The 15,121-nt window shown below is 39.8% G+C and overlaps 1 protein-coding gene across 2 annotated transcripts in view; it reads right to left on the bottom strand.

The window, feature by feature from the left end:
• Positions 1-15,121, bottom strand: part of slc38a3b (solute carrier family 38 member 3b) — a 31,334-nt gene that overhangs the window by 4,296 nt on the left and 11,917 nt on the right. For both annotated transcript variants that reach the window (XM_023805525.2, XM_023805524.2), the window contains 14 exons: positions 14,250-14,402; positions 12,982-13,066; positions 12,682-12,797; positions 11,102-11,175; positions 10,889-10,981; positions 10,340-10,421; positions 6,232-6,314; positions 4,660-4,718; positions 4,325-4,492; positions 3,313-3,392; positions 3,024-3,124; positions 2,415-2,539; positions 2,014-2,158; positions 174-277 (listed from right to left, as the gene is read on the bottom strand). In XM_023805525.2, the coding sequence (XP_023661293.1) occupies positions 174-277; positions 2,014-2,158; positions 2,415-2,539; positions 3,024-3,124; positions 3,313-3,392; positions 4,325-4,492; positions 4,660-4,718; positions 6,232-6,314; positions 10,340-10,421; positions 10,889-10,981; positions 11,102-11,175; positions 12,682-12,797; positions 12,982-13,066; positions 14,250-14,350 (1,416 nt within the window). In that variant the 5' untranslated portion in view covers positions 14,351-14,402. The remainder of the gene's footprint in view (positions 1-173; positions 278-2,013; positions 2,159-2,414; positions 2,540-3,023; positions 3,125-3,312; positions 3,393-4,324; positions 4,493-4,659; positions 4,719-6,231; positions 6,315-10,339; positions 10,422-10,888; positions 10,982-11,101; positions 11,176-12,681; positions 12,798-12,981; positions 13,067-14,249; positions 14,403-15,121) is intronic.

Below are 15,121 nucleotides of genomic sequence, written 5' to 3'. Positions count from 1 at the left end.
ATAAGGGGCAAAGAAGCCAGATTGATTCTTCAAACTAAGTCTAATGTGGATATTTTCACTACCCTGAATAGCAAAGTCTGAGATCATATTTAGAGAGACTGCATAGCTCCAAAGAGTACACAGACTTAAAGACGCACAGTGTGACATGAGGAGAGATAGTAGCAGACGCTCACCATAATTTTGGGGGTAGAGCGCATTGGCTCTTCATCCTTGGGCACGATGCGGATGTAGAAGATTGCGGGGAAGATGAAGATGAGGCATGGAGCAGATGTGGCACCTGAAGATGGTGGACAAACAGATGCGGTCACTGAGATGTTAATGCAGTATGCAGTATGCTCGGTATAGTCACTGAATGTCCTGCTGGAAAAGGGACTTAGTGTTTACTTGAAAAGTGGAAGGTTTTTGTTGATGTATAAGTACAAGGGTCAATTTCCTGGATGACAATTACAAACAAACAACCCACAGAGGACAGTAAACTGGGACAACAGGCCCAGACACGTATGCTATCTCACAGGCACCCTGGATTCGAAGCAACAACATCTATCCAGCAAATTCTCTCCTCCCCAATCCACCATACAGCTTCCCGGTATGTTTGCAGAACGTGAGGTGATGTTTACAAGTAGTGCAAATTATTGACTCATGTCTGCCACGTTATCTGTCTGTTAGCAAGAACTGGTTAAACAAATGGTCTTTTTCCATTAATGGGACAAGGCCAGTTCAAGTGTGGCACCACGAAAACAAGGGTGAAGGTAACTGAAAAGAAAAAAAACATTCAACGTGGTCTCTAAAAATCCTGAGGAACTTTGGGAGGCTGTTAAATTATTATTAATTCCAGATAAGAAAGTATTACACAGACTGTTATTACTGGAATAAATACATCATTTATTGTACCACCAGAATAAAGAAATTGAAATGTAATATCCTGCAGAGAATATGCCTAAAATTACTATGACATATAGTATGTCTAAGTCTAAGAAAATGATGTTTAAATTATCTTCATATTGGTACAAAACTGTGATATTATGTCTCTCAAGGTGTGTCAGCTTAGCCATTTCAAAACCTCAGCAACCGTCCAATATACCCAAGTATTTTTTGACTCAACCCCTAGTGCACCTTGTATGGCTAATACACACCTCACTGAGTTATTCAATTAATTTATTAATCAACTGAGCTGGTGGTGAAATTTAACGTACACATGGAATGGCCGGGGTGCCCCTGAGGAGAGGTTTGGGAGCTGAAGCAGTTTTCTTCTGTCCATCCAGCAAGTTAGCTGTAACGTTTGAGAGTTGGGGTACTGTGTCTTTGAGAAATGACTTTGCAATGTCTTGCTTTGTATAGATATTTTATATAAATAAAACATACAATGAGATCCCAGGGGGTTATTCCACAAAGCAGGACATCTCAGTTAGCTGGGTTAACTTGAGCTAGAAGTCATGATTGTCCAATAAGACTTAAAGTTAGGAGCATTCCTATTGGACAGTCATTACTTCTGTAAGATATATGGATATTAGTAATAATACAAATGTTAATGGTTATTCAGTGAGTATCACTGCTGCCGCACACGTCCAGGTTGGGGATTTCAGTCCCACCTCTGCTAATTTTGTATGGAGTCTGCATGTTCTCCCCATAACGTGTGAGTTTTCTACAGGGTAAACAGTGTCTGTAATTTGATAACATTTAGTGAAAATGTGTGTCGGTGCCCTGCCATGGTCCAGCATGCCATCCGGGTTCGGCCCTGTGCTGCCTGGGAGATGCAGCGGGAAGTTGGATGAATGGACAAATACTCATACTTGTAAGTCAGTTTAAAGAGGGTATGTATGTGTGTATATGTTATACTGAATAATAGAATTTATATCAATAAAAAAACTTTCATTATGTTTATCTAATTCAAAGGACTTTGATGCAGTAAGTGGGAACTAAACACATGTAAGACACTCTTGGAAAAACCTCCATAAGGGCTGACAGTAGTGCAGAAATATGGGCAAGCGCTGCTCTGGTAATGAAGGCACTCACCTATGATGCCAAAAATGCCCAGGATGTCAGGAGCAAAGATGACCAGCATGTTGATGCAGGTGAGTAAGATGACAGCAATGGAAATGTGCCTTAGCCAATTAAAGTCCTTGTTGGGGAACAGCATTTCCTGGATGGCCCGTCGCACCTGGGGGGGGGGAGGAGGTGGATGAAAAATGGAAATGGTAGCCCTTATCATCACATTTTAATGCCCAGTCAGAACATTATTCTGCTCCAAAGTAGAGTTAAACTGCTTAATGCCGATTGAGAAAGAGAGAATATTTAAACCCATCTAAGGGCAAGTTACTAACACCACACTGACAGGTGATAAATCAGAGTGGAGGATCAAAGGGCAGATGAGAGCGCAGAGTTCAGTGGGAACTCAGAGGGAACGGGCCACTCACAGGGAAGAGCACAATGGGCACGGTGAGCGTGACTGCGGTGAGCACGGCCACACGCACACACAGGATCAGGGTGTCATAGGGGTCGATCCTGCTGTAGGTATGCAGCAGCTCCGCCTCCACTTTGTCTGGGGGGAGAGAAGGAGTGAGATGCTCCGACATAGACACATGCTGGAAGAACGAGTGTCTCTGCGTAAACGGTAGCATGGGCAGCCTTCAGGCCTGTCGACTCTGGACATTCTCATGATTCAGTGCAATTAAGGACACAAAAACAAACTTCTTCTATTTACATTTCCTGTTTTGTGAATCAGATATATCCACCCTATTACAGCAGAAGGACACACGAGTGGAAATCACTTGTAATACCATACAATGATCTACAGGGGGCATCATTACATAACTTTCCCCTTCATGTTTGAGTGACCTAAAAGACGTTTCATTAAACCGTTGGTAATATTATACAGTCTTTCATACAGACAGCTACCCAGATCATGTTTCTTTTTTATAAGACATAATCCTGAGAATACAAATCAAGAAGCAGAGAATGTCCAAAACATCCACATGCAGAGAACAGGAGGTGTGAAAAGCATTTAGTGACTCTGGCAGCCTCACCATAGAAGGTCAGGTATCCAAACAGAGCAGCAAGGAAGTACATAGTGTACATGATCAGAATGGAGACGTTGGAGACATGCTGCATCTTTCTCTTGGAAGGGCTGAAATAGATGATCACCATCAATACACCGCACTCTTAGCCTTCATCACTCCCAGCACACGTTTGGATTTATAGTTTTTTACAAGTTTGGAATACATATAAGCATAGGTTCGCAGGCCATTTTTAGTACCGGAATGTGTTACATCCGGCGCCTGGGCAGCATATATATGCAAGAAGAATCACACGTACTTGCGCAGCTCAGTATAGATGGGCAGCACCTCTGGGTGGCAGACGAAAGCGAAGGCCAGGATTGGGATAGTGTACGCTGTCTAATAAAAGAGGGGAAAAAGCAGCATCAGGAGTCCAGTCAACCACCCATAACGTACAATCAACCAATACACACGGGAGTTACAGACCACTTTGCCCTCCAAGGAACAGTCATCATTTTATTCTTATACCGAAACTGTTGTAGGTGGTATTGTTGCTTTCTGTTTATGTATTTTGTGTACCTGTTTACTATGCAGTCTGTAGCTACAAACAATCTCCTCTGGGACAATAAAAGCATTCTGATTCCGAACAACAAAAGATCCAGCAGTTAATTAATACAGTATGTCACAGACTAGCGGCTGGCAGAGTTGTGACAAGGGACCAAGAACATTTTTCAAAGGCGTTCGTATATTTCTAAGAACCAATATAATTATTGTTCAGAATATGGCATTTTCTGCGACTCTTTGTGCACGTGGAATCTGAACAATGAAAAAGGAGGACAGAGAAAGAACTGGTACCTTCACATTTTGTGGCTGCAAAGACTTTTAGGAAGACTCCAGATAACTGACCTAACTGAGCTATTTTGGACATTCAACAAAGTTGAAAGTAAACCAGGAACAGGATGACCAGCAACATAATCAATGGACTCAGTGATCACAACAATGAACATGCCTTCAGGAAGCCTACAGACTTGGACAGGAGGTAGAATGTTCTGGAGGAATGCTGTCTGCATATTCAGCAGGGCCTGACATTGGCTTGATAATAATAATAATACAAAATTACAATATTATTTTAAGCATGAATTTTTAGTACTAGATTTATCGACAAGAATTATAATGGTAGCCCTAGTGGGTGGATTAAACTTTGCTAAAAAAATCCAAAGCGCTCTACAATCTATACATTAGAACAAGAAATCTTAAAGTCTAGAGGTGATGGGTAAAAATGTGGATAGAACCAGTTGAGCAGCACTGAATGCATCTGTACTTTGCACTACCTGTGAATTGACAGTGAACATGCGAGGGCCGCAGTGGGAGTCATCTTCGACGTGGCCGAGGCGATAGCCGACAGAAGCCTCAGAGCTATTGGAATGAAGGAGCACTACCGTGCTGTTGGTTGAGTAGTCGTCAAAGGGACAAGGAATCTGAAACTTTTTGTAGATGACCTACAGAACAAAAAATGGGGTGGATCATATAGCCTAAAATAATGCATGCACCCCCCACATCCCTTTATTCCAATGAATAAAATAAGTATATAGACCATATTTTTGTTTAGAAAGCTTCCCAAGGTATCAATATGGTTATAATCATGTGTGCTCATGTGATAACTTACCGAGATGAGGAAGAATACCATACAAGTGAGGGAGAACCCGCTGGTGTAGCCCAAATAGCCTGAATGTTAAAACATCACAGGGAAGTTATTCAGTATTAGGCTAGTAACCCTCTTCATCTAAGGCAAGTGAAACAAATGCAGCCACACAACACTGTAACTAATAGTAGTATTTTACTTTCTAAGAACACTGAAAAATGTCTACAAACATTCTACAAACACCCTAACATCTCTTGCAGTTGAACTGTGTGGCTCTGAGTGTTCTTGTTTTTTCACTTTGACAATTGTCAAGTGACAAGGAATGTAATTGTGAAGACTTTCTGCAGAACTACTGTCAGTGGCAATGTATCAGAGAAGAGCTTCCTGTCAATAATTTACTATTTAACTATCACAGCTTTAGGTCTGAAGGAACAATTAATAACATAATAATAATATTTATTTAATATTAATATATTTCATATTAATATATTTAACAACAAACATTAAACAATGTAATAGTAATGAAATTTCTGTGTTTCAAATACTGAGACCAAAAGTTCTAGGTATCCCTGACACCTAGAAACATCTTTAGGAATACTACAAGAAGAAAAATATCTGCGTGTTGTGCAGGCAAGTCTGGTCACAGTGACTAACTTTAGGAAAAAACTTCTAGAACGTTTGCATTGTTCCTGGAATTTTGGCACAAATCTGGTGGAGCAGGAGAGACAGTAGAAAATACTCATTAAGGCCACTGAATAGTGAGTATGATGATTGTACTCTCATTAAATAGGCATGTAATAGAGAATGGCCAGCAAAGACCCCAATAGTGTGGCAGATTGCATATACTAGACCTGCACATATTATTTGGCATGTATATGAGTGGCATGACAACAGCTGCACAGAGACAGGACAACTGACCCCAAGAATTACCAAACAAGTTCAAGTGTCAGGTTACCAAAATTCTTTTGGATAAAAGAGAGCAACAGGAGAAAACTCCTTGAGATTAACCTGCTTGCAGGCATGCCAAGGAGAGACTTTTAGTTGACCAGTTCTTTCTGCCTCATAGTACCTGACTATTGGTGTCAGCCATTTTCTCTACATTCGGGGTGCTTGCATAACTGCGCACTGCATCTGCCTTAAGGGGTTTGACAGAACTAGCAGACAGCAGTATGTATATGGGGAAATGGCAATTGAGTCTCTGTGATGTTGCTTTAAATCCTCACTTAACAAAAGAAGAAAAACCCCAAATCCACTGGGACCAACAAGAAATATAATCAGAGTAATATGTATAAGCTGAATATGCCATCAAAGAATATTAAAACCAATTAAAAGCATAGAAATGTTATATTATCATGTTTTTTTGTGGGTGATCGAATATATGGTTGAAAATGTATATATCTAATTATTTGTAAACTCCTAAAGCATTAAGAGGAAAGAATATATATATTTAATTCTTATGATAATATGAGCAAAAGTTTCAAACTTGCCACAAGTCTCACTTAGGGGACAAAATTCCTGGATGCTGCCAGCACTCCACAATAATGAACACTGTAACGAGGAATGAGGAAACGGTACGGAAATGAGAGAGCAACTTACCCAGCTGCTTCATCAGGGCCAGGGGCAGAATGATGCTGGCTGACACCATAACCACAAGGTAATTACCATTCAGGTACCACTCTCTGAAACAGAGAAACAGTAAAAGGAAGCCATGATGAGTAATTTTACTTTCTGTTTTACGCAGGTGGTGTGTAGACAGGAAGTTGACAGCATCGAAATCCCAGATCAGTGATTGTTACTTGAGAACAGCTACTGCAATTTGTAGTTTTTTCGTCCCATAGAGAATAGTGGCTATAACAGATGTCATTTAGAAGCATGTTTAGATAGTATGAATAATTATCTCGCATAACCTCTGCGATAAATGTGTCACTTTGAAGGAGTAGCAAGAGGCAACAATTCTGGCTGGCTGGTTTCCACACGCTTGTTGTGATTTTGACTGCCAAGGCTTATAAACCACAGTACACCCCTCAATCTCACCCTCTTAAGCCACGTGAAGAGAGCATGACAAACCACAGGAGGTAGCAACAGAACATGTAAAGAGCATGACTGGGTGACAGGGCGCTAATTTTAGACTAGCTCGCTGCGTCTGGCTCTCGCAGACAGGCACACCGGCAGCAGAAAGCACACAGGGCAATGCTGCCTGGCTATATCAGGCCAGCCATAAGAGGAAAAGTATTTGTCACAGCAAAATACCAAATGCATTTAAAGTTATATACACATGTATAAGTTGACCTTTTCTAAACAACTGGAATGTTTTACTACTCTGGATGGTGTTGTTCCCAGTATTTATTTCTACTCAAATCATTCTTATTCAGATCCAATTCATTGACCACTCCACAAGACATGCTGCTTTCACAAAATAAAACGTTTGGCTGACAACCAACTTCCGCTGCGCATTTAACAAAGAAAATGTGATCTTTTGCCAATAAATGCATCACCAGGACAAATCTTACTCATATATGGCCACGAAAAATCTTATTAATTTCCTCAGTCATTACTTTTAACCTGCTAAGCTTCAATAAGCTTATTAACGTGTCAACAAAAGCACCTGGGTAGTTAACATAATAAGAAAAGAAATGCATGAATATGTTTCCTGGCTGATTATCAACTATTGGTTTTATATTAGAAGGTTGTAAAAAGCATGTGTAAGACAGAGGATGCATGACGATGGCATGTCCCCTTCATCCACCTAATGTCAATTATTAATGATATAAAGCAGTATTTTGTTCTGACCTGAGCCGAGACCAAACTCATAGACTTCGCTGCCCTTCCTTAGCTCATTTTGTTCATCCCCCTGAGCTGAAGAAATCCCCATTGGATGGATCTGTGCACCAGTTTGACCAAAGTGAGGCCTACAATGTGCTTTTGAGGAATATCATCACATTGAGTGAAGGATTCAGCCTTTGCCTCCTGTATTATTAGGACTCTCTCCCTAAAACTGGAATTCAGACAAAAATCCAGTGCAATCTGCATTGCCTGAAATGTTATTAAATGCAGTATATGTTCACCAAACACACACCATAGAAATATTTATGAACAAATGTTAAGTTTTGGAGTGGAGGCTCTGAGGCTAGGGATCTGTGCCAGCAACTGGAAGGTTGTGGGTTCGAATCCCGTGAATGCCAGGAGTAATTCTACTCCATTGGGCCCGTGAGCAAGGCCTTTAACCTGCAATTGCTTCATCCTGGGTATGATGTTAATCTACATCCAGCCCTATAAGAAGGTCCTCCAATTTACAGGGAATAACTTGGGGGTGGGTGGCAGGATTGGCACTCCAGCCACTGGAAAAAACACACTGGTCCATTTGAACTGGTGTGGTGCTGAAGTATCGCCTGCACTCCGGTTCTCATCCCTGAGATGGTTTGTCATGTGATGGGTGCAGAAATACACTGTGTCAGTGCATGCTCCTTACCTTAGCAGGAATGGAATTTAGGGATCACAAAATTCCCTGTTACCCTAAAAATATTTGATTTATATAAGGCACTAGACAGTCATTAACTCCTTCCTTTCTCTATTTATTGTGGGGGCAGGTTCGGCTGTAATTGCCACGCGACTTGAAAGACACTAAACATAAGGAGGCTTAGTCCCACACAGCTGGGTCACACATAATTGACCTTTCTTTGCATTTGACTCAGAAGAGAAGAAAGGTATAATTTTACAGTCAAAGAGGGAAAAGTTCAGTGGTCCTTCCCCATTTCTCTGTGTAGCTCTATCTTTCTGCTGGTCATACTGCTGCCATTGTCTCGCCCCACAAAGCCATCCCTCTCAAAACGCGATGCACAAGGTTCATAAGGCTTACATTCAGGTAACTGCAGCAGACTGAAAGCCTCTAATCGCCAGATAGGTCACACCCCATAAATGCCTGCAGAACTTTATTTTAAGTTAAAAAAACAAACAAACAAAAAAAAAAAAACAGAAAATTCAAACCTGCAATTCTATGCAAATGTCTTAGGAATTCAACAAAATTAATGTTTATAAGATCTTCATGTTGGTGTAAAATCACAATATCATGCTATAGTGTGTCAGCTTTCAAAATGTTGCTTAAAGTCAGGCCAGCACTAGCAGCAACCATCCAACACACCTATTTATTTTTTCACTCGACCACTTGGCCATCTTGTTAGGCTAAACAATACATTTACATTTACAATACCTCATTGAGTTATCTGGCACATATAATTAATCAATTAATTGAGCTGGTGGCTAACTTTAAGGAATACATAGAATGGCTTGGGTACCCCTGAGGAGAGTTTTGGCAAATTAGGTATCAGAAATGTTATGAAAATGAGGACTTTGGTTCCAGCCAAATTAATGTTATCATAAATTTTTGCCAAATACACAAAGGGAACACAAACATATTATTAGAATTTACATTATATAAAAAAATATGTGCACATTTAAACATAAAGCATAAAATATCCTGGGAGAAAAACAAAAAAAAATTCTTTGCTAAAACTGTAACATTCATAGTAAATTTTGGTCACTGTCATTTTCAGCAGATGGGTGGTTTTTCCTTCATGCATTCCATTCTGAGACATGCAAGCTACAGATCAGGGATACACAGTCAGATACTTCACAAGCCAAAGTTATTTGAGAACTTTGTCACCGTTTGTTTGGCGTTTTTGGACAGTTGCCAATTGAGTTACGGGCATTTTTTTTTTTAATTATGAAAAATTAAAATGTAATTTTTGCTGCAGAAAATTCTCAAAGATATAATTACAAACCTGTGTGTGTGTGTGTGTGTGTGTGTGTGCGCGCGTGTGTGTTTGTGAAAAAATTGCCTGGAAAACTGGCTGAATTTGAGGCTGATTCAGCATGCCATTGCTCAGCACTCTGAACCGGACTTGGCCTAGATTTAGAGGGGGGGGCGGAACCCTCGCCTGGGGATGGAAAAGCCGCGTTACAGATTTGAGCCACTGACCATAACAGCACCATAGCTTTGAATGGCTGTCAACAAAACCATGCGTGTGGGTTGGATAGCAGTGGAGCTATGCCAGCCATTCCTGTTATCCGCAGGCAAGCTCGACCAATCACACTCACGGACTTCCACCTCACCCCCAGATTCACCTCCGGACACTGGCCAAGGACACCGGCCCCCATGACACTGCCATGCACGACTGGCTGTCCGAGTGTCACAGGGCCAGATACTGGGATTAGTAGTTTATAAGAATAAACTGAATTTTCACATGACAAATAACGGATAAGTAAACTACAGTTTTCATCAGTATGTGTGTAAATTGTGTTCATTTTACACCAGGAACTTTTCACAATACTGGAGTAATATATAGGAGCAAAAGATACAAATCGATTCCTCCTTTATTATCTAAAAACTGGTCAATGACACGTGCAACCAACCCTATATGGGTGATAAAGCCATCAATGACTATGATAGATGTCGGGACTGTAGCCTATGCATTCACGGCTGCCACAACTCCACTTGCCCAAGTGAGTCTCTCAACACTAAGTAGGGAACATGACTCTACCAAAGGACAGTATGTTCAGCGGAGGTGGAGGCCCACCGCTGGGTGTAACTCTTACACTTATCTGGAATCCAACTCAGCTTCTGTTCCAACTAGGCTTCTAGGGCAGAGAAATTCAGGACTTTGGTCCACAGTAATTTTGCCAATTGAATGGGAATACTGATACTCACTCCGTTGATGGGTCTGCTTTCAGGAAAGCCTGGATAACAAGGGGAAACTCTGACTTCACAATATACAGGTAGCTGGACATGGCTGTGTAAGAATGAAAGGCAAGAGAACAGTAATAATTTCAGTGAAAAACAGTAGCAATATTGGAGAAAAAAATCAATTACACAGTTACAACACATTCAGGACAAATTAAGCTCAAACAGGTTTGATAAATCTCTTTAAAAATCTCTTTTAAAAAATGACAATATAGATATATATAGATAATAAACATATAGATATATACACACTCATACATATATACATACATACATACATACATACATACATACATACATACATTTTGTAACTTCTACAAATACAATACCTTACATTTCCCTGGTACATTTGTTAATGATAGCAAGTAATATACACATTCTCTCTCTCTTTAAGGAGCAATGGATCATTACTATACTTATTTTTAAACTGTAACAGTGTGAAAGTGTGATTTTGCTGATTGTCAAGCAACAGAAATATAGCAAGTGTCGACTCGTGCTGAAGCGACAGACTCACACCTCCAATGTTTTGCAGAGTAATGGCGATACCAGCGGCCATCTTGCCGGGAGTACCAAAGGCACGGAAACCGAGCTGCTCATAGGCCCGGATGCCTAGGAGACGAACACCAAGCATCACCGGGCAACATCTTACCTACCAACTCTGTCCTACATACAACCATGCTTTCCTTCGAGATCTGTTCTTTATGTAGACATAAAGGCAAGAGAGCTTACCCACAATTCCAGATGCTTTAAGCATCAAATGAATGGAATAGGAAGACAGGGCAGCAACAGCACTTAGGAGGAAGCTGCAAGCGGATCAGAAATATTTTTAAGGATTACAAGGTTTGGCAACAAGTGCGGCTTTGAAATGTGCTTTATAAACAAATTTGACTTGACTTATTCATTCTTTTTTCACCATCCGCTTATGCTATACAGGGTTCTGGATATCTCGGAAGCTACGGGTGCAAGGGATGACTAAATTAGATAATGAAAAATGAGTCACGTGATACAACATTAAATAAATAAAACTACAGAACACGTAGAAATATGTGCTTTTCAAGTGCATTACTACTAGAAAAAGGAGATCAGGTGATCAAATAACAGCCCCTATCTTTAACAGGACCTGTGGCATAACTAACTACTCTTATTGTATAATTAACTACACTTCATTGTGCTTGTGCTTGTATGTGAAGACCTTCCAATCATGGGTCCTGACCCCCAGCATCCTACACCGCCCTCTGTAACATTATTATGTTTGGTACAAGGGTCTGCTGCATAGGTGGGTGTGGACAGGCTGCAAGGATGAGATCGTTCTTTTATATGTGGGTGGGACAGAGACGGCTATTGCCAATGGTCAATGGTTACTTACTGGGTGAGGTGAACTAACTCAAGCAGCGGTTATGCAACAAAGAACCTCGCCCCTGACCACACCCACTATCCCCCCACCCGCAGTCGGCCCAGAAGGCGGCGATGAACATTCCCGAAGCCCGTGATGTATATGGTTACAGCCAAGGTCGCATCTATTTCAGCGTTCCCCTCCATGTACGCCCTCACAACCTGCTCAAGCGATTGCTAATGTCATGTATCCTAACTGCAGCTGCATCTAAAAACAGAGGCTATGATTTCACAATTTATTTTGCATATATAGCATTTCCAAAAGCTTTAAGTGGTTAATATGCAGTTATATTACTAATTTATCCAGCTATTAACACTTCCCAAAATGAAAATTTCTGATAAATACTAAGCACAGCATGGTCACATTAAACAGACACCAAGTCAAATTATTGTAACAAAATCGAGAAAAAAAAGTGATGGGTTTATCCGAAACTGGAGACACCCTAAGCTGTAAAATTGAAATTAATAAAATTTACATGTTTAAATTACACCAAAATCATTCATAGTTTAAATATAGCAGTGTAAGATACACTGGAGATGGATTCTAAGAGAGGACTTATTTAATATCTTCATTAATTGCAGGTCATACCGTGGAGTATACATTAACAACTCACAGAAGTTGCTCTGAATAAACTTTTAATTTCATTTAATTTCAAATGTTTAGTAAGAAGGTGTAAGAACACTACACAGAGAATACTGCACATTATAAGGGCAAAACATTTTTTTTATCGTTTGACAGTTACTTTAGCTGTCTGTGTGTATCTCTTATGCTTCTGAAAAAATTAGCTACATTTATGGCGTCTTTTTCCAGCAAAGTGTACCATGGAATAAATGGAAAAAAAATCAGAACACCCAGACTGTCATCAATGCAAACATGCAGATACAAACAAATTAGTGAAATAAATTCTTTGACTCACATGAAAAGGAGGATGCCAGTGTTGGCCATAGCATACGCCAATCCCAGAATGCCACTCCCCATTATGGCGTTCCCCAGGTTAAACACCGACATGCCGAAAGAGGTCTTTCCCTCAAACTGTCAAAAACATACAAAGGGCTGTTGGAAATGTATTTCTCAGCAAAACTTTCACGTTTGTTCCTTCCAAGAGTTTTTCCACACTTAATTTAGCGATAAAGATTAAATGATAAAAAAGTAAACAGGAAAAAGATCAGGATGGTACGCAGTGGTTATTAGAGGCTAACAGGGGCGTAGGACTCACATCGGTGAAGCGTGTGGGCTTCTTTCCCTCAGGACAAGGCAGGAACTCCTCACTTTCTGCCAAATTCCCTTCACCATCCTCATATCTGAAACAGGTCACAGAAATAGCCTGGTCACAACCTGGTGGAAATACAATTTTGATAACAACAAGTGTGCTGTAGTTTGAAAAATGACGCGTATTAAAAAGGGATGACTGGTGTGATAAGGTGCGGGATTATACACAACATTTTCACACATGTATTGTTAATTTATAATAACGTTATATGGTAAACCGGAAATGTGATTTCATTTCCTTATCAAAACCTCCTTCGCATCCAAGCTCAGTTTTAATGTAGTGGAAAGAAAGATAACCTCTCATTCAATAACTGAAAATAATCTAAATACACACTTCAGCTACCATTATGGGATGAATGAAAGCCCAGTCATCAGATTTACTTGCATTATGAAGATTCAGAAAATAATTCTGACATGCAGCGCCTTTTAAATGTATGACGGCATTATTTGAACATTAAAAGGTCAGATCTGTGAGCAAATAGTTATCAACAGAACAGTAAATATATGACAGTAAATAACAAAAAAGTGCAACACAGTTAGCGTGAGCACAGAAGCTTAGAAAAAATCAAATCAGAAATATAAGAGACATTCTGTGTAATGTCAAAATAGTCCGTTATACCCAAAAGCATGGTTCAAGAACGGCAGGTATTTATTAACCAGGGAAAAATCCATATTTCAGCCACAGAAAAGCTTGGAAAACACATCAGCATAACGTCAACTAGCAAGATAACAAATTGTTAGGCTGAACATGATGTCATGCTGGTCAATGGTTATGTCCATATTTAAAAGAGTTTCTCCTGCTGCTAAGGTCCAATATTCCGGTATTAATTTTCACCAGGTACTTAATAAATTATTAAATTTAATTATGATTAAAAGAATAGTATTCTACATTTTCTCTAAAGAATCACAAATTATCACAATTAACTGAATTATTATTATTATTATTGCTGCTGTTGTTGATGATGATATTATTATTGTTAAGAACCAATCAGATTTTGATGTTAAAGATATATCACAGACACAACTTAAAGACATGCGTAATTAAACATAACTACTTAAAAAATTTAGATATAAGGTGCCACCATCAATTGTTGACAGAAGGGACATCTGACAACGATAAATGTCAGCGTGACTGAAATGAAACTTGTATGCAGGACAGTCTAACAAGATTGTAGTGTTACAAAGTTGTAATGTTACACAGGATCAAATGCTCACTGATCATCCTCTAGGAGCGTCTTCATTGGCATGCCCATGTCCTCTCCCAGGTCATTCTTGCCATTGGTCAGAATGCTCATCTCGGATTGGGCAGGTTCCATGATGTCACTCTGTATATCCTACGTATGAGGTGCTCACTGTTTCCTGAGGTTTCTGGCAGTGAACAGAGTATTGTTAGAAGACTAATATAATACATATTCAGAAAAAAAGCCGCAAGAGTTTTCCACCAAGGCGTATTTGTGCATAGCCAGTGCTACGTGGCCTTATTTACAAATACAGTAAGCATTATTCCATTGTCAGTGAGACGAGTTCATTGGCTAAGTTGAGTTTTAGGGAGTTTCATGCCCTAAATTACCCCTATTGAGAACACAGATAGCTGCCACACAATGTGACACTGAGACAGAGAACGGCAGAGAACAACCTTTATGTTCTTCCTCTCTCACAATGATTTTGTTTTCTACGGCACTATGGTGCAGATTTCAGTGCTAAGCAGCATAGTTGGTCCAGGATATCAGTAATTTTTCATTGCATGAAGTTGGATTTTAGGCAGTGTGACCCTAAATCAGTTGGTACTGGTCCTTTTGCATAATCTCCTTTGGCATAATTTTTCTACTAGCTAAGCAGTGAAGTTTCATTGAGTTCCTCTAGAAGTTCTGAAGGATGAAGGTTGGTTCTAATCAGCTTACAATTTGTTGTTCCATATGATCTTTATGTCCATTTCCTGTGTTTAAATCTGACAGTATTTTGCTTAAGACTGTCCCCTCTTAGTTCAGTGCTCAAAAAGTCAATACATATCATCCCTCTAAAATGGATAATGCAGTTATGGAATCATTGGATAGTATAATTTCAAGTAGTTTTCAAATATCCTGAGC

The sequence above is a fragment of the Paramormyrops kingsleyae genome, chromosome 6 (genome assembly GCF_048594095.1).
Source record: "Paramormyrops kingsleyae isolate MSU_618 chromosome 6, PKINGS_0.4, whole genome shotgun sequence".
In the NCBI taxonomy this organism is placed as follows: Eukaryota; Metazoa; Chordata; class Actinopteri; order Osteoglossiformes; family Mormyridae; genus Paramormyrops; species Paramormyrops kingsleyae.
This window is presented reverse-complemented; position numbering and strand designations above follow the sequence as displayed.